A 19,837-nucleotide genomic window follows, 5' to 3' on the forward strand; every position below is an offset into this window, starting at 1 on the left:
ACTTAAATTAGTTGAAAATCTATGCCTCACACAGACACCTGCACATGAATTTTTATAGCAGCTTTACTCAAAATTGCCAAAAGTTGGAAGTAACCACGATGCCCTTCAATAGGTAAATGGATAAACAAACCGTGATATATCAATACAATGGAATATTATTCAGCACTAAGCATAAACTATCTATTAAACTATGAAAAGACATAGAATAGCCTTAAATGAATAACCTTAAATGAAAGAAGCCAATTTGAGAAATCTGTATGATTTTCTCCATATAACATTCTGGAAAAAGAAAAGCTATGTTAACAGTAAAAAGATCAGGGGTTGCCAGGGGTTCAGTGGGGAAGGATGGAGCACAGAGAATTTTTAGGGCAGTGAAACTATTTGCTACGATACTGTGATGATGAATACATATCATACATTTGTCAAAACCTATAGAATGTATAACACAAAAAATGAGCCCTAATATAAACTATGGGCTTTAGTCAATAATAATGTATCAATATTGGCTCATCAATTCTAATAAATGTACCACACTAATGCAAGATAATAATAGAGGAAATAATACGTGTAGGGGAGAAGGGTAAGGGCAATTCTGTACTTTCTGCTCAAACTTCCTGTAATACTAAAACTGCTCTTAAAAGCAAAGTCTGTCAGGGATGCTTGGGTGGCTCAGTCAGTTAAGTGTCCAACTCTTGATCTCAGCTCGGGTATTGATCTCAGGGTCTTGAGTTCAAGCCTCATGCTTTTCTTTTTTTGAAAAAGTAAAGTCTGTTAGTTAAAAATATATATATAATTTCCTATTTTGAGCTTTATTCATTAAGCAATAATCCTGTTGAATTTCCAAGTAACTCAGTTATGTTACATGAAAAAAATTTTATTTAATTTTTCTAATCCTAATTACTTATTATGTGTTATTTAAATTGTATAAAAGGTAATAGTTAATTTTTTTTTCAAATCAGAAGTACTGAAGTTGTCATTGTCATTATAACCCATATGGATAAAATGAAAATTTATATTAAATCATCAGAGTTATTGATATACTATAAGGAGATTTAGAACGTGCTTCCATAACAGAGTCCTACTTTCTATTGAGAGTTTTATCTTTTTTTTTTTTTGTAGACACTCACACATTCAGGGGAAGTTTGCGTTTGGTGTATAGAAGATGGTACTTGTGCCGGCAAGATCTATCTGAATACCCCAGTAAGTGTGCCTTATAAATGGATTAAAATATTGAATTCTAATCCAATCCATGTTTTCATAATTATATGTCAATAGTCTATGAAAATACTTGTTACAGATGCCTATTGCATCTTTACCTTGTATATAAAACATTTCACAGCCCAGGGGGTGGAACCTAACATACTAAATCGGTGTATAGGAAAGTTTTTCTGTGATGGCAGTTGTTTCTGAAGTTCTTGTGGTTTGTGTCTCACTCATGTTATAAGTTTGTTGTGGATTGGCAGGGTCTCTGCTCCACAGAGTCCCTTTCTCAGGGCCAGGCTGAAGGAGTCTCCACCAATGAATTGTTCCTCAATGCCACAGTACAGGATGGGACTACTAGAGAGTCTTGAACTAGGTGCTTTTACTCAGAAATGAATCACCCCCTTGGCCATAATTAGTTAAATGGTCCCTTCTAACCTCAAGGAGGTTAGTTAGAAATGAAAGAAAACTGTCACTCTAACCAGCTTGAGCCAAAAATTAAGAAGTGGAGGTTATTGGCTTAATCAACTCTAACGTATAGGACTTGTCTGGCCTCAGCTGTGGTTCAGTCCAGCAACTCAAATGATATCACCAAGGATCTTGTTTTTATCTCTATGTTTATAGTTTCATCTTAGGCTTATTTTAGTGGTCCCCAAATGCCACAGGTGTCAACCTCACAGATGTCAGACCATCAGGGAAGGTTTTCTTCCTCTGGTGGGAAGAGGAAGAGAAAAGAAGTTTCTCCTTTCCACAAAGCCAAATGTCTTAATAACATCCCTGAACTAATCACGGTGGATAGGGAAATGAGAAATGCTAATTGGCTTCAGCTCAGGCTTGAAAATGGGAGTCAGATCTGTTTCACTGAACTCCCAAAATAAAAGAGATGGTTTCTTAGTGGATATTCAAGGGATTTTCCAGAAGAAAGTTGTATGGATGCTGGGTAGCAAACCACAACTGTTCACAACACTCACCACAAGGTGATACCATTATTTCTGCTATGTTCATAGTACATTTTACATAAAATCGTATTTTTTTAAATAGTATTTTTAAAAAAGGACCAAGAAACAATGGCCATTCTATTTCTCCCTTACATTATCATCATTTGATGTATTATACAGTTCTAGATGAGATAAGGATCTTGGTAGTAGAGATAGAAGTTGCAATCCTTCCTCTTTATAAAATTAAAATCTCAATTATAAAATAGGAAGAAGTGTCATAACTCATATAATAAAATTACAAGACACAAAAGATACACAACTCAGTAGGTTTTATAAAACTCAGCCAACTAGTAAACATAAACATTCTTACCTGAAAAATTGAAATATGAGTAGACTACATGCTCTGGTGACAAGAGCTCAATGTGTTCATTTCTATTAAAACTACTAGAGCTAGAAGTGATCTTAAAGCTCATCTGATCCCATCTCCTTTTGCAGACAGGAGACATACAAAGGATTAACAACCCACCCAAGAGTCTCTGTAATCAGGATTTAACCTTGCTCTTCTTGGCTAAGGAGAGACATAGGCACTGTGAGAAGGTCTACTTTCTGTGCCAGAGAGATCTTCCCCTCATCTGAACAGAGGGGAGAGATTCAGACAGCTTTCACAGTTAATGACAAACCTTCACTGAGCTCCAAACCAGGCATGGTATACTCGTGGTTCGACCTGAGTTGGGGGCAGTTGGTGATTTTTCCTCACTGGAGAACACTGCAGCCTTGTGGGGAACTGATAAGTGCACTGACCCAGCAATGCTGAGGCCAGATCTCCCTGCCTGTGCATGGGACTGTGTTCCCCACAAACATTTTAGGCAGTGGTCCTCAGAGAACTCTCAGATCTGGACACTAACAACTTCCTTTGGTGGTACTTGCTAAGGCACATAAGACCCCTCTAGATATTGCTATCTATGTTTAGCCTAGGCTACTATTATCCTGGAATAGAGAATGATTCCAACAGATTATTTTGAGAACACACACACACACACACACACACACACACACTGAGAGAGACTCCTGCCAAAAAAAATAAAAGAAAGAAAAAGAAAAACCCTCGCCATTTCATTTCCAGTTTCACACTGAGATACACTGAAGACTCAACCTTTAAAATTCACCTTTAGGGGCACCTGGGTGGCTCAGTCAGTCAAGCATCTAACTCATGATTTCAGCTCAGGTCATGATCTCAGGGTTATGAGATCAAGCCCCATGTCTGGCTCTGTGCTCAGCATGGAGTCTGCTTGAGATTCTCTCTCTCCCTCTGCCCTCCCCCCCTCTCAAAAATAAAAATAAAATAAATAAAATTCACCTTTAAAAATTAAGTAAAAACCTGCTCAGTTGGGCAACTATGCATTCTAATGAAGAAGGACACCTGAGCTCTCAGCTTCGTCACAGGCTATGGGATTCTGAGGCAAATTGCTATTTTTTTCTTGGCCTCCATTATTCTTTCCTCAAAATGATGATTTCCTAAGGTCTTTTCTATTTCTAATGTTCTATGATTTTATTCAAAACAACTACAAAGAATAATTAATTATAGAAGAATGAATCTGATTACTTAAGTGTCATGAAAGCAAATTTATTCTCCTAGATATCATATTCTATAAATGATTGTGGGATAAGCAGGGATCTGTGATGCATGTCTTTGGTTACAGAATACACAGTGTGGTAATATGATTATTTTCTTGTCTTCCTCCATTGTACCAGCATCCCAGGATCTACCATAATCCAACAGATGAATGCTGATTTTTAAAAATCACTAACATTCTGTAAAGATGTCCAAAAGATGCTAGGGATGTATTTTAAATTTATTTTATTTTTTAATTATTGTTGGTATATGATCATTTCATAATAATTTGGGGACAAAAATGAAGCCATGGTTTAAAGCTCAAGAAATCTCTTTATATTTTTATGATTCTAACATTAGGATAAAAGAATAACAAGTACTGATTCCTGTGACTCATGCAATCGATTAACTCAGGAATGCCACATGTCTAATTTGTAATACTACATAACACATGCCACTCTCCACACTCAGAGGGCTTTTCAACTAAATTGTAGATTCTTACACATAGTAGGGCAGGCTTTGTGTTCTGGCACAGTGCAGTGAAGCATCTGGGGTTGTTTTAAACAGGCAACAGTTCTGGCTTGCTCTCCTTCCTCCCTCTCTGCGGCTGTGGGCACCATGGGGGGCTCCATCCACTTCCTTGATGTCAGAGATGCTGAGGCCCCTAAAGCAATTTACAAGGCCCTCCCATCTGAATGGTCTGTGCAGCACCTCCTGTAAGTATTCTCTGCTTCTGGCAGCCACATTGTCAGGCCTGTCTGTTGAAAATTCCAGTGAAGCCATAATTTCTTTTTTTTTTTTTTTAAAGATTTATTTAGTCACTTGAGAGAGAGGGAGAAAGAGGAGGGTGGAGGGGCAGAGGGAGAGAGGGAGAAAGTCTTAAGCAGATTCTGTGCTGAGCATGGAGCCCAACGTGGGGCTCGATCCTACAACCCCAAGATCACAACCTGCGCTGAAACTCAAGAGTCAGATGCTCAACCGATAGTGCCACCCAGATGCCCCCAGCCATAATTTTTTTTCAATTCAAATTTTACATGTTTTGTTTTGAAAATCAACACGTTGACTCAGTTCAGAGTCAAGGGGTGCATAGTGACAAGTCTCCCACTTTTGTCCTCAAACACCCAGTTCTCCTCTCTGGAGGCAGCCTGTTCCCGATTGATTCGTCATGTCTTCTTTCCAGAGATATTCTATCCATAAATAAGCAAAAATGTAAATCCTTTCTTTTACCTTCACAAATAACTATCAAGCACTTGGAATGTGCTTTTTACTTTGTTGTATTAACCTTCGAGATGGAGGCTCTTATAGTCTCTGTTACAGAACAGGGAGATGAAGCGCAAAATATTTAAATAATTTTCCTCATGTTAGTACATGGTAGTAAATGGCAATATCAGGAGCTGAACCCAAGCAGTTGGTCCAGAGTCACTGCTTTTGCTTTTATTTTATTCTTTCAAGTTTTTGTTTAAATGCCTTTGCTTTTATTTATTTTTAAAGATTTATTTATTTATTCATGAGAGGGAGAGAGGCAGAGACATAGGCAGAGGGAGAAGCAGGATCCTTGCAGGGAGCCTGATGTGGGACTCAATCCCTAGACCCAGGATCACACCCTGCACCAAAGGCAGATGCTCAGCTGCTGAGCCACCCAGGCGTCCCTTTGCTTTTAAATAGAAAACCACATACAATGTTCTACGTTTCATTTTTTTCTCACCTAATGGTATATCTTGGACATTGTTCTCTATTCACACATAAAGACCTTTTTTACTCTGTTTTATGGCTACATAGTATTCCATTATATGAATATACTACCATTTTCAATTTTTAAATTTTAATTACAATATTGTTAACATAGTGTTATATTAGTTGCAGGTGTACAATATAGTGATCAATAATTCTATTATACATTAGTCGGTGCTCACCATGATAATTGTGCTCTTTAATCCCCATCACCTGATTCCCCATCCCCATCCCATCTGGTCACCATCAGTTCATTCTCTATTGTTAAGAGTGTTTCTTGATTTGTCTGTCTCTCCTTTTCCTTTGCTCATTTGCTTTGTTTCTTAAATTCCACATATAAGTGGAATCATACAATAATTGTCTTCTTTTGCTTAGTATTATACCCCCCAGCTCCATCCATGTTTTTGCAAATGGCAAGATTTCATTTTTTTATGACTGAGTGATATTCCATTGCATGTAAAAATACCACATCTTCTTTATCCACTCATCTGTTGATGGTACTTGGGCTGCTTCCATAATTTACTTATTGTAGATAATCCTGCGATAAACATAGGGATACCTGTATCCCTTTAAATTTGTGTTTTTGTATTTTGGGGATAAATACCCAATATACCATCATTTTTAAAAGATTGTATTGATGGGCATTTAGACGATTTCTTTTTTTTTTACGTTTGTTTTTAAGTTCGATTTGCCAACATATAGTATAACACCCAGTGCATCCCATCAAGTGCCCTCCTCAGTACCCGTCACCGAGTTACCCTATTCCCCGCCCACGTACCCTTCTGCAACCCTTTGTTTGTTTCCCAGAGTTAGGAGTCTCTCATGGTTTGTCTTCCACTCATTTTTTCTCACTCATTCCCCCTCCTTTCCCTTATAATATGTTTCACTATTTCCTATATTCCACATATGAGTGGAACCATATGATGATTGTCCTTCTCCGGTTGACTTACTTCACTCAGCATAATACCCTCCAGTTCCACCAACATCAAAGTGAATGGTGGGTATTCGTCCTTTCTGATGGCTGAATACTATTCCATTGTATATATATACCAATCTTCTTTATCCATTCACCTGTTGAAGGACATCATGGTTCCTTCCACAGTTTGGCGATTGTGGACATTGCTGCTATGAACATTGGGGTGCAGGTGTTTGACATTTCACTTCATCTGTATCTTTGGGGGTAAATCCCCAGTAATGGATTGCTGGGTCATAGGGCAGCTCTATTTTTAACTTCTTGAGGAAACTCCACACAGTTTTTCAGAGTGGCTGTACCAGTTTGAATCCCCACCAACAGTGCAAGAGGGTTCCCCCTTCTCCTCTTCCTCTCCAACATTTGTTATTTCCTGTCTTGTTAATTTTCACCATTCTCACTTGTGTGAGGTGGTATCTCATTGTGGTTTTGATTTGTATTTCCCTGATGACCAGTGATACGGAGCATTTTCTCATGTGCTTGTTGGCCATGTCTATGTCTTCTTTGGAGAAATCTCTGTCCATGTCTCATGCCCATTTCATAATTGGATTTTTTGTTTCTTGGGTGTTGAGTTTAACAAGTACTTTATAGATCTTGGATACTAGTCCTTTATCTGATACGTCATTTGCAAATATCTTCTCCCCTATTCTGTAGTTGTCTTTTGTTGACTGTTTCTTTTGCTGTGCAGAAGCTTTTTATCTTGATTAAGTCTCAATAATTCATTTTTTCTTTTGTTTCCCTTGCCTTCAGAGATGTATCTTGCAAGAGGTTGCTGTGGCCAAGTTCAAAAAGGGTGTTGGCTGTGTTCTCCTCTAGGATTTTGATGGATTCCTATCTCACATTTAGATCTTTCAACCATTTTGAGTTTATTTTTGTGTATGGTGTAAGAGAATGGTCTAGTTTCATTCTTCTGCATGTGGCTGTCCAATTTTCCCAGCACCATTTATTGAAGAGACTGTCCTTTTTTAAAATTTTCTTTATTTATTCATGAGAGAGAGAGAGAGAGAGGCAGAGACACAGGTAGAGGGAGAAGCAGGCTCCATGCAGGGAGCCCAATGTGGGACTCGATCCCGGGACTCCAGGACCACGCCCTGGGCCCAAGGCAGGCTCTAAAATGCTGAGCCACCCAGGGATCCCCTGAGACTGTCCTTTTCCCAATGGATAGTCTTTCTTGCTTTGTTGAATATTAGTTGACCATGGAGTTGAGGGCCCATTTCTGGGTTCTCTATTCTGTTCCGTTGATCTACGTGTCTGTTTTTGTGTCAGTACCACACTGTCTTGATGATCACTGCTTTGTAATACAGCTTGAAATACAGCATTGTGATGCCCCCAGCTTTGGCTTTCTTTTTCAATATTCCTCTGGCTATTCAGCGTTTTTTCTGATTCCTTACAAATCTTAAGATTATTTGTTCCAAGTCTGTGAAGAAAGTCCATGGTATTTTGATAGGGATTGCATTGAATGTGTAAATTGCCCTGGATAGCGTAGACATTTTCACAATATTTATTCTTCCAATCCATGAGAATGGAACGTTTTCCCATCTCTTTGCATCTTCCTCAACTTCTTTCAGAAGTGTTCTGTAGTTTTCAGGGTATAGATCCTTTACCTCTTTGGTTAAGTTAATTCTAGGTATCTTATGCCTTTGGGTGTGATTGTAAATGGGATTGATTCCTTAATTTCTCTTTCCTCAGTCTCATTGTTAGTGTATATAAACGCTACTGATTTCTGTGCATTGGTTTTGTATTTTCCCACATTGCTGAATTGCTGTATGAGTTCTAACAATCTTGGGGTGGAGTCTTTTGGGTTTTCTATGTAGAGTATCATGTCATCTGCAAAGAGGGAGAATTTGACTTCTTCTTTGCCAATTTGAATGCCTTCTATTTCTTTTTGTTGTCTGATTGCTGAGGCTAGGACTTCTAGTACTTTGTTGAATAACAACCATGAGAGTGGACATCCCTGTCATGTTCCTGATCTTAGGAGAAAGGCTCTCAGTTTTTCCCCATTGAGAATGATATTCACTGTGGGCTTTTCATAAATGGCTTTTAAAATATTAAGGAATGTTCCCTGTATCCCTACACTTTGAAGACTTTTAATCAGGAATGGATAGTGTATTTTGTCAAATGCTTTCTCTGCATCTATTGAGAGGATCATATGGTTCTTGTTTTTTCTCTTCTTGATGTGATCCATCACGTTGATCGTTTTACAAGTGTTGAACCATCCTTGCATTCCAGGGATAAATCCCACTTGGTCATGGTGAATAATTCTCTTAATGTACTGTTGGATCCTATTAGTTAGTATCTTGGTGAGAAATTTTGCATACATGTTCATCAGGGATATTGGTCTATAATTCTCCTTTTTGGTGGGGCCTTTGTCTGGTTTTGGGATCAAGGTAATGCTGGCCTCATAAAACGAGTTTGGAAGTATTCCCTCCCTTTCTATCCTTTGAAACAGCTTTAGTAGAATAGGTATTATTTCTTCTTTAAACATTTGATAGAACTCCCCTGAGAAGCCATCTTGCCCTGGACTTTTGTGTATTGGGAGGTTTTTGATGACTGCTTCAATTTCCTCGCTGGTTACTGGCCTGTTCAGGTTTTCTATTTCTTCCTGTTCCAGTTTTGGTAATTTGTGGTTTTCTAGAAATACATCCATTTCTTCTAAATTGTCTAGTCTGTTGGCATATAGCTGCTCATAATATGTTTCTAAAATCGTTGTATTTCCTTGGTATTGGTTGTGATCTCTCTTTCATTTGTGATTTTATTAAATTGGTTTTTTCTTTTTAATAAGGTTGGCTAGGGGTTTCTCTATCTTATTAATTCTTTTAAAGAACCAACTCCTGGTTTTGTTGATCTATGGCTCCTCTGGTCTCTATTTCATTGAGTTCTGCTCAAATCTTTATTATCTCTCTTCTTATGCTTGGTGTAAGATTTACTTGCTGTTCTTTCTCCAATTCCTTTAAGTGCAAGGTTAGCTTGTGTGTTTGAGTTTTTTTCTGATTTTTTGAGGGAAGCTTGTATTGCAATGTATTTCCCTCTTAGGACAACTTTTGCTGTATCCCAAAGATTTTGAAGTTTTATCTTCATTTTCATTAGTTTCCATGAATCATTTTAATTCTTCTCTAATTTCCTGGTTGACCCATTCATCCTCTAGTAGGATGCTCTTTAACCTCTATCTGTTTGAGTTTCTTCCAAATTTCTTCTTGTGATTGACTTCTAGTTTCAAAGTATTGTGGTCTGAAAATATTCAGGGGACAATCCCAATCTTTTGGTATCGGTTGAGACCTGATTTGTGACCCAGTATGTGGTCTATTGTGGAGAAAGTTCCATGTGCATTTGAGAAGAATGTGTATTCAGTTGCATTCGGATGGAATGTTCTGTACATATCTGTGAAATCTATTTGGTGCAGTGTATCATTTAGGGCCCTTGTTTCTTTGGTGATGTTCTGCTTAGAGTATCTGTCATTTGCTGAAAGGGCTGTGTTGAACTTTCCTACTATTAGTGTATTATTATCTAAGTATCTTTTTACTTTGGTCATTAATTGATTGATATACTTGGAAGCTCCCACATTAGGGATATAAATATTCATGATTGTTAGGTCTTCTTGTTGGATAGACCCTTTAAGCATGATATAGTGTCCCTCTTCATCTCTTACTACAGTATTTGGTTTACTACAGTATTTGGTATAAATTAATTTATCTGATATGAGGATTGCTACCCCAGCTTTCTTTTGAGGACCATTTAAATGGTAAATGGTTCTCCATCCCTTCATTTTCAGGCTGGAGGTGTCCTTAGGTCTATAATGAATCTCTTGTAGACAGCATATAGATGAGTCTTGCTTTTTTTATTCAGTACAATACCCTGCATCTTTTGATGGGATCATTTAACCCATTCACATTCAGAGTTACCATTGAAAGATATGAATTTAGTGTCATTCATTGTATTACCTATTCAGTCCCTGTTTTTGTGGATTGTTTCTTTGGGCTCCCTCTTTCTTTTACAGGGTCTCCCTTAATATTTCTTGCAGAGCCAGTTTGGTGGTCACATAGTCTTCATTTTCTGCCCATCCTGGAAGCTCTTTATCTCTCCTTCTATTCTGAATGACAGCCTTGCAGGATAAAGTATTCTTGGCTGCATGTTCCTCTCATTTAGTATATATTATATATATGTAGAATATATCATGACAGCCGTTTCTGGCCTGCCAGGTCTCTGTGGAGAGATCTGCTGTTAATCTGATACTTCTCCCCATGTAAGTTAAGAATCTCTTGTCTCGAGCTACTTTAAGAATTTTCATTTTATCTTTGAAATTTGCAAGTTTCACTATTAAATGTTGAGGAATTAAGTGGCTTTTATTGATTTTTTTTGGGGGGGGGGTCCTCTCTATCTCTTGGATACGAATGCCTGTTTCCTTCCCTAGATTTGGGAAATTATCAGCTATGATTTGTTCAAATATACTGTGGTCCTCTCTCTGTCTCTTCTGGAATCCCAATTAGACATATATTCTTCCTTTTCAAGCTATCATTTATTTCCTTAAGCCTTTCCTCATGGGCTCTTCATTGTTTTTTCTCTTTTTTCCTCAGCTTCCTTCCTTACCATCAACTTGTCTTCTATGTTACTCAGTATCTCTTCCACCTCATTAACCCTAGCAGTTAGAGCATACAGTTTGGATAGTGTTTCGTTTAATCTATTTTTAATTTCAGCCTGATTAGATCTCAATTCTGTAGTAACGAAGTCTCTAGATTCCTTTACACTTTTTTCCAGAGCCCCCAGTAGCTTTATAATTGTATTTATGAATTGAATTTCTGACATTGTATTTAAACCCAAATTCTGTAACTCTGTGGCAGAGAGTATTGTTTCCAGTTCTTTCTTTTGTGCTAAATTCTTCCTTCTAGTCATTTTGTCCAGTGCAGATTGGCCGTATGAGCAGGCTGAGTCAAAAATATCAACCACACACATACACAAAATCAACCACAACCTAAGTAAAATACACCCTACGTGATTCTGAAGAGGTCAGAGACCAGAAAATAAAAGAAAAAGAACAGAACAAAATAAAAGGACCACTAAAGTGAAAAACAAATTTCAAAACAAAGGAGTAAAAAATAAAAAGCCAAAAACAAAGAATAAAAAAAAAAGAAAAGAGAAAAAAGAAAAACGGGGGAGGGAGGATGGTGGTGGTGAGGAAATGGTAGTGGAGAGAGAATGTAGTCTACCTGAGGGGACCTAGAGGGTGATCCTCTTGGTTCTGAGTGTATTTTGTACTGTATGTTAGAAGATGCTCAATCCCAAATTTATATAAACCAAATACTTATATAAAGCCCCAACACTAACCACAAAAACATAAACAAGATAAAAGAAGGGGGCAGAATGGGAAGGAAGAGAGAATTTAATCTCACAGAATGAACCAACATGGTATTCAATTTGGTTCTGTGTATATTTTGGTCGCGCGTTAGAAGGTACTAACTTCCACCATTGTAAAACAAAACGAGGCAAAAAACAAACAAACAAACAAACAAACCCATATCTCGTATATCTACCAAAATTATATTGAATACGTTGAAGGGAATATAGAAGTGAATAATATATCTAAGACATGTAATTGTAGAAATATGAAGGTCAAAAAGGAAAAAACTTAAAATTGAAGAGTTGGTAAAATATTGTAGTTAAGGTGGGAAAAGAGAAAAAAATATTGGAAATTTTTAGTCTGATATAAAAATGAGTTGTAATGGAAAAAGAAAAAAAAAGGACCCTCTTGTTCTATATACTATTTTCCCTCAGTCCTGGTGCTTTCCAGTGCTGCTTGTTCAGTAAACTTGCTTTTCCCTTGTACTTCCAGCAGTTCTTATTGGGGAGGAGTCTGCTGTGCTGATTCTCATGTGTCTGTGCCTGGGCAGAGATGCCCTGTTCCCTCACCAGGTGCTGGGCTCAGTGGGAGCTGTTTACTCCATGAGGCCTCGGTTCCACAGAGGCCCCACCTCTCCCAGGCACACAGTGAAACAAAGAAGAAAAACAATAATGGCAGTGGCCAGATTTCCAGCTCTGGAGTCAAGCTCCCTGTGGTAACTAACTGCAGTCTCCCAGTCTGCACTGACCTAGATGCTCCTGAGGCTTGCATGGGTGCACTGATCTTCACAGGTTGTGGGGTGCCCAGCAGCAGGAGAATCCTCACTTTCCTGTGCCCTCCCCACTTCTGCCTGTCCCAGGGGGCATGGAGGATCACTGGCTTTGTCCCCTTGGGTGCCCTGGGATCCCGGGCCCTGGGCCACTGGACCTGCGCTCCCAGGGGCCGCCTCTCCTGAAGGGAATGGAGTACAGCCACCTCCATCTGTTGCTGGCCTCTAGTATAAAGGCCTCTTCAGAGCTGGGCCGCATAACCCACTGGCTTCTCGCAAATGCCCCAGAGGGTTGCAGCACTCCAGCCCTTTACCGATATTAAATCAGGGTTTGCAGTGAACTTTTCCCCCCCAGGGGCCCCTCTTATAGTGACTCTAGGAATCTTTAGGCTTCACTGCCCCTCCTGCAATTCTGCCCAATTTCCCTGATAAGCACTTTTCCATCAGAGAAAACTCCGGAGCGGATTTTTAAAGTTCCCGCTTCTCCGCTTCTCCGTGGCTGGGTTTTTGTGCCCTGGAGGCTTTCGGGGCTCTGCTCTAGCCCTGCTAGTGGCAGTTCCCCTCCCCCACCTTCTTTTTTTTTTTTTTTCCACCTTCCTACTTTGTTAGAAGTGAAAATTTTTCTCTCTGTAGCATTCTAGCTGTTCTTTCTTTAAATCTCAGGTCAAATTCATAGGTGTTCAGGATGTTTCAAAAATTATATAAGTAAGTTTGTGGGACCAGATGAGTTGAGGACCCCTCCTCTTCCGCCATCTTGCCCCTCTCCTGATTTCAAATCTTTTGAAATAATACTTTTTAGAAGACAGCATAAAGACATTGGATTTAGACTTGTATATTGCAATTATTTTTCTCTTTTGTTAATTGATCATAATAGTAAGCATTATCAGAACTGACATTTGTGCCCTGCTTTCCAGTTTGAGGTGCTGTCATACATTGTAGCTTATTGAATGTGATCCTCACTATCCGGTCAGAAAGTTATTATGCTTGTCCCTGTTCAACAAATGAGAGAATTCAGGTTCAGAGAAGTTAAGAGAAGCCTTTGGAGGATTGCCCAGCTCATGCCTGGAGGAGCCAGGTTTCCACCATCGTGTTGTTCCTGCAAGTGGCCCCCTCCCGCACAAGAGGAGAGGATCCCTCACTTCCCTCCATCTACATGTTTACTGCCTCCTCTTTCTCAGATCCTCTTCTCTTATTTTAATTTGTTTCTTCCTATTTTCCTACTTTGATGAAGGTGCGGAAAAATTTCACTGCATTCGTCCTCCTCCTGGGGGGCACTAGTACTGAAGAGTGCTTTGATGTGGCACTGATCACTAGTGTGAGAATTGTTTACTTCCCCCGGAAATACCAAGAAGGCTCTGCTGTCATAGTTCATTCACTTCTGATGAACTTACCCAGTGCTACTGCATCTTCTTGACTATGCACTTAGAAGCTGCAATTTCAAAATAGCATTAACCTAGAATGTCATGATTGCATTGCTATGTCATCACTTGGCTTTTTTATAAGATAGGATAATATTAAAAGTCACCAACTAGGGGCACCTGGGTGGCTCAGTGGTTGAGTGTCTGCCTTTGGCTCAGGTCATGATTCCAAGGTCCTGGGATCAAGTACTGCATCAGGCTGCCCACAGGGAGCGTGCTTCTCCCTCTGCCTGTGTCTCTGCCTCTCTCTCTGTATCTCTCATGAAAAAATAACTAAAATCTTTTTTAAAAAATGTTACAAACTAGAAGAATGACTGGTTTTGAGTACATCTCCACACTGTCATTTATTAATTTATTAAATTTGTTTACCATCTTAGTGAAACAAGCAAAATCTGATTCTCAGATTTCTTCTTCTCTAGCTATGACCAGCAAGGAATATATCTATTAGTTGGAACATCAGGAGGCTACATCTTTATTATCAATGCCAGTCCATCAAGTTTGTTTCAGGTCCTTGGATTCACAGGTACTACATGGAAAGCTTATTAATATGAAATATTGGTCACTTCATCCTAAAGAATTTAAGGTTGTGGAAATGGGGCTAATTTGTGGTTTACTTTCTAAAAGAGAGACATTTAAATAACTGCGGTAAGTTGCATAGGAGAATTCCTACATCATATTTAAAGGGTTTTTGGTACACCTTCTTGGTATATAGTTGATGTTAAATAAACTTTCTTAATTAATGAATTTAGATATTTCTAATGTTAGACATTGTATATAGTGTATATATGCATATTATATACATTATATACTATATAATTTATGTGCATATTGTATATATTATATATAATGCTATATATTTCTAAAAATTCAGTTGTTTTATCCTTTAAACATATTTTAAAATATTTTATCTCGGGGCACTTGGGTGGCTCAGTGGTTGAGTATCTACCTTCGGGTCAGGTCGTGATCCTGGGGTCTTGGGATTGATTCCTGCATCGGGCTCCCTACAGGGAGCCTGCTTCCCCCTCTGCCTATGTCTCTGCCTGTCTCTGTGTCTCTCATGAATATATAAATAAAAATCTTTAAAAAACATTTTATCTCTATTTAATAAAGATATCTAAAGAAAGTTTTATTACATGTATCTTTAATATTTCCTTTTTAAACAAAATGACATCCAGGTTTTTCAGTAATGCGATACCCATGCCCAGGTAAACCACAGAACTGGAAGGTGAAGAAAAACTTATGTGATAAATAGTAAGAACTAAATACTGGCTTAAGGACCAAATATATATGTAAATTTTCCCCCAAAACATATTTTTAAATTTATTCATTGACTTTTTAAAATTAGTGAGTGACTACTAGGTGTAAAATGCTGAACCTAGGCCAGTGAGTGCTGAATAGAAAGTTCAAAAAGACAGTTTAGTGGTGGAGGAATAAGTAGAGTGCTGTGTGGTCTCAGAGGAAGAAGCAATTCTCCCAGGTGCAAGGAAAGGAGCGGAGGTAGAGAGGGCACAGGTAAGGAGGTACAGAGGATTGTGAGAGAGTTCTCTGAGGATGTAAATAGTGGAGGATGGGACATATTAGTATTTTAGCTCAAGATAAAAGACTGACAATCGGAGAAGGACAAACATTATGTGGTCTCATTCATTTGGGGAATATAAAAAATAGTGAAAGGGAATAAAGGGGAAAGGAGAAAAAATGAGTGGGAAATATCAGAAAGGGAGACAGAACATGAGAGACTTCTAACTCTGGGAAATGAACTAGGGGTGGTGGAAGGGGAGGTGGGCAGGGGGTGGGGGTGACTGGGTGACGGGCACTGAGGTGGGCACTTGATGGAATGAGCACTGGGTGTTATTCTATATGTTGGCAAATTGAACACCAATAAAAAATACATTTATAAATAAAAAAAAAGATAAAAGACTGAGCAAAGGCACTTAGAATGGCAGGAAGTCCAGTATAATAGGTAAACAGAAGAGTTTACTAGATGATGATCATGGCAATGAAGTCTGAAAGAAGATGAGGGTCTTGAATGTAATTCCAAGGAGTCTGGACTTTTTTCCTGTGGGTAATGGGACACCATCAGAAGTTTTCAAGATGAGACAGGTATGACTTGACTTGGATTTTAGAGGGCGACTCTGCTATTAGTATGAAGGATGGAGGTGAAAGGCAAGAGTATGGAATAAAAACGATGAGTAAGGGAATAATTATAGTAGCCCAGGCAAGAGATGATATTAATCATAGCAACAGCCAATATTTATTGAGGGATTCCTTGCCATGTGATAGTGTCCTAAGAATTTGGTGTGTGTTAATTCATTTAACCCTCATAGACAAATTTTATGAGGTAGAGACTATTACTATCCCAATTTATAGATGAGGTAGTTGAGGCTCAGTGATATTAAATACTGGTTCCCAGTCATGTAGCTAGGTAGTGATGGAGCCAAGACTCAAACTCAGGAAGTCTATCCTCAGGCTTATACTCTTATCCACAATGTACACACCATACAGCAGCCCCAGAAAGAGGAAGGAGGGGACAGCTCTGCATGATGGAATTGATAGGACTTGGTATTACATTAGATGTGAGAGGTGAGGATCAGCAGTGACTCCAAATTTTCTAGTCCAGATGGTGAAAGTTCACAATTTCATCAAGTGAAGGATACACTCAAGACAAAAGGAAATTAAAGAAGTTGAGGGATAGTGTGAGCTGATAAGCTCTGTAGAATTGAAGCTAATATGCTCTTTAGTTGGGGGATACTAAGTAATATTTGAAGATTTATAGTTCAAGTCAATGATAGAATTCTGATCTTGAAATTATGGAAGCTGATGAAATAAATGGCTTAAGAATACAGAGCAAAAGCAAATCTAATTGCTTAATGAGGCCAAACAAGCAAGCTAAATATAGAAATTTGAAGGCATAGAGCATAGTAGGACCTATGGCTTATCTCATAGTGGATGCACATCCTGCCTGAATATTCCATTTTTTAATATATCTGGTCAGTCATAGTGTGGGATGGGAAAAGCAACTTCCACTGAAGTTATGGACAGAGGAAGATGATGCAGTAAAGCAAACAGGACAAGCCATGGTAATGAGAGCACTGGAGTGGAGTCACCCACTCCAGAAAGATAAGTGTGTGGACTGGCACAAACTTGAGTGTGAGTACAGTGAGGGCTGGAATGAGGCCCTCATGCATGTGCCCATTAGCAGGTGACTTTTGGGAGAGCTGCTTCCTTGGAGCAGAATGACAAAGAGGTTAGGGAGGGGGTGGCGGTTAGGAAGTGAAGTCAATAAGTAGCAATTCCTGTTTTAAGAAGTTTGCAGCAGAGAAAAGAGAATTGGCATCGATAGCAACCGTGTTGGGGAAGCAGGGTTGCAGCAAGGTCTCAATTTGAAGACTGGGGAGTCTTGAGTGCTGAAAAGAAGAAACCATAAAAGACACAAGAAGATAAAATGAGGTCCTTGAGAGCATCTGGTCTAATAGGAGATTGGTGGTATGGACTCAAAATCAGAGATACAAAGGATTGCATTTTGTTCATACAAAAATGTTTTCTGAAAAAGAACATTGAGTCCACTTTGTATCAGATGTCTTTGGTCTTCTTTGTTATGTCAGAGGATAAATGATCAGCTGAACACCTAAGGGGAGGGACTGATAAAGTGGACACATACAGAGCAGCCCCTGTGGAAAGGGGGAGTAGTGACTCTGGAAAGAACCAAAGGTGTGTGAAGGTATGGCACGTTTCAGAGGCCTGATTTCCAGAGGAGCAAACTCATCAAGTCATGGGCATTTCCACCACCCCTGCAATACCTTGACTACAGATTCAAAGAACACTGATTTCTGAGTTTACCCAGTAACAGGAGTGGATGAACAAGCCAGAGCAGAGCATCAAGGGGCTGGAGCATGCAGGTGCTCCTGAGTGGGGTGAACATGGCAGATTCCAGAGGCTTCCCTAACAGGGAAAGAAGCTGAGCCCAACTGAGCTGGCTTGCATCTGCCAACCCAGATACCTAATCACAATAGTCCCTCATCATTTATCAAAAATGTCCCCATCACTCATATTTAAAGGTTACTTTCAATATGCAATAAATAAATTGAAATTGAAAGATTTAGTGAAGGCAATTCTATAATGTGGTATCTTATTTGGGAAGATAAAAGATTCCTTAAACTTGTGAATGACCATTTATAATGATTTCCATTTGCTTTCAGAGGTGGGCAAAGACATTTTACAAATATCCACAGTGTCTCTTTTGGAAACAGACATAGTAGAAGTGATGGTGCTTTCCCCACTTACAGAAACAGGAAGAAGCAGATTGGACATATTTACTCTGCCTAAAATACTACCACAAGGTAAAGAAAAATCAAGCAGCCAATTCTGTGCTGGGCCCAGATGAGTAGTTACTTAGCTTGCTTTCTTTTTTATCCCCTAGTGATTGCATTTTTTTCCCCCTCAATATGTGAAGAGGTAAAAGGGCCATCTTTTGTGCTTACAAAGTAAAACTGATATGTACTCGCTTCGGCAGCACATATACAAAGTGAAACTGATGTAGCTGCTAACCAATATGCAATGTGGACCTCTAGGTCTTGTCATTCATATGAACCTATCTTATTACCTCTAGGCCTTGTCATTCATCTTATTTTATTACCAGACAAGAGAAATAGGATCAACTGGCACTTTTGTCAGACTGATTTGTCATTTCATGATATCTCTTGTTTTGTAGCTTCAAATATACATAGTTAACTTCAGACAGGTTACTGTGCAGTTACTTTCACTGATAAAATTGTAAAGAAAGCTTTTTGGATAAAGCAATCTGATAAAATAGACACTTTGTTTTAAATAACAAATATATTTGAGGAGCTAGTTTACAAATACATAATTAGAGTATAAGAGAGCTGAAAATCTCCAAGTACTCTTGTGTCTTAATTAAGAATCTCTAGACCAGCATGAGTATCTTTTAATATGTCTCTACTTAATTGATTAATTTAACCAAGGCCTTATAAAGGATATTTTATGTGCTGTCAGTGATTTAATACTTAAGTAGTTCTAATGAAGCTATGTTGTTTTTGGATCATTTTTATCCTCTAAATGGCTTCTGCATTATTAATCAAGCATTTAAATTTTTACTTCATTTTTCATAGTTATGCATAATGATTAAAAAATAAAATCAATATACAGTGCAAATGATCTTTCCTCTCCTCCAAATCTTATAGTTTCTGCAAGCTTTACAGATGAAAGAGGGAGGCTGAAAGATGAACTCATTCACAAGTTCCGGTATGAGATAGAACACACCCTGTCCTCTGCCGTGTTGGACTTTCAAAGTCACCAAATATATGGCTTCTGTAACCAAGTGCCATACATCTGCAGCTACCTTATTCCTCAACAAGTATGCCAAAACTTAAGTGTGCTATTATATATCTTAGAAATCAAGATTCACACACTGTATTAATTAGACAAGATCCAAACTTTAACATTATAGTCCAGTTAACAAATGGCTTTATTATAGTAACATAATTCTCTTGAATTAGATACATTATTAGCATTATTTGTTAATCCATGATAAATACTAAACACATTTGAGTACCATACTTGTGCTACATATGTCATACTTGTTAGATAAACAAAAATGCAAGTAACACAATTATTTTAGTGCCTTTAACAACAAAGTAGCCTTAGAACATCTATTCCATAGGTGTCAGGCGCTACAGGGTGGATGGATTTGGTGGAACTTTGCATCTGAGTCATAAGCAAAATTGCACAAAATAGATAAACTACATCTCTGCCATCCTTGTATCATACTCTTTTCAAAAATCTCTCAGTATCATACCACTCCTGCTACACACACAGGCCCAGATTATCTACCACCCTTCCTTCTAAACCCT

At 38.5% G+C, this 19,837-nt stretch overlaps 1 protein-coding gene across 3 annotated transcripts in view; it reads left to right on the plus strand.

Annotated features, from left to right (window-relative positions):
• The window catches only part of CFAP43 (cilia and flagella associated protein 43), a 111,538-nt gene that overhangs the window by 36,514 nt on the left and 55,187 nt on the right, over positions 1-19,837 (plus strand). For all 3 annotated transcript variants that reach the window (XM_072805417.1, XM_072805420.1, XM_072805418.1), the window contains 5 exons: positions 1,120-1,200; positions 4,318-4,466; positions 14,390-14,493; positions 18,167-18,307; positions 19,169-19,341. In XM_072805417.1, coding sequence (XP_072661518.1) covers positions 1,120-1,200; positions 4,318-4,466; positions 14,390-14,493; positions 18,167-18,307; positions 19,169-19,341 — 648 coding nt within the window. The remainder of the gene's footprint in view (positions 1-1,119; positions 1,201-4,317; positions 4,467-14,389; positions 14,494-18,166; positions 18,308-19,168; positions 19,342-19,837) is intronic.

Source organism: Canis lupus, chromosome 29 (genome assembly GCF_048164855.1).
Source record: "Canis lupus baileyi chromosome 29, mCanLup2.hap1, whole genome shotgun sequence".
Taxonomy (NCBI): Eukaryota; Metazoa; Chordata; class Mammalia; order Carnivora; family Canidae; genus Canis; species Canis lupus.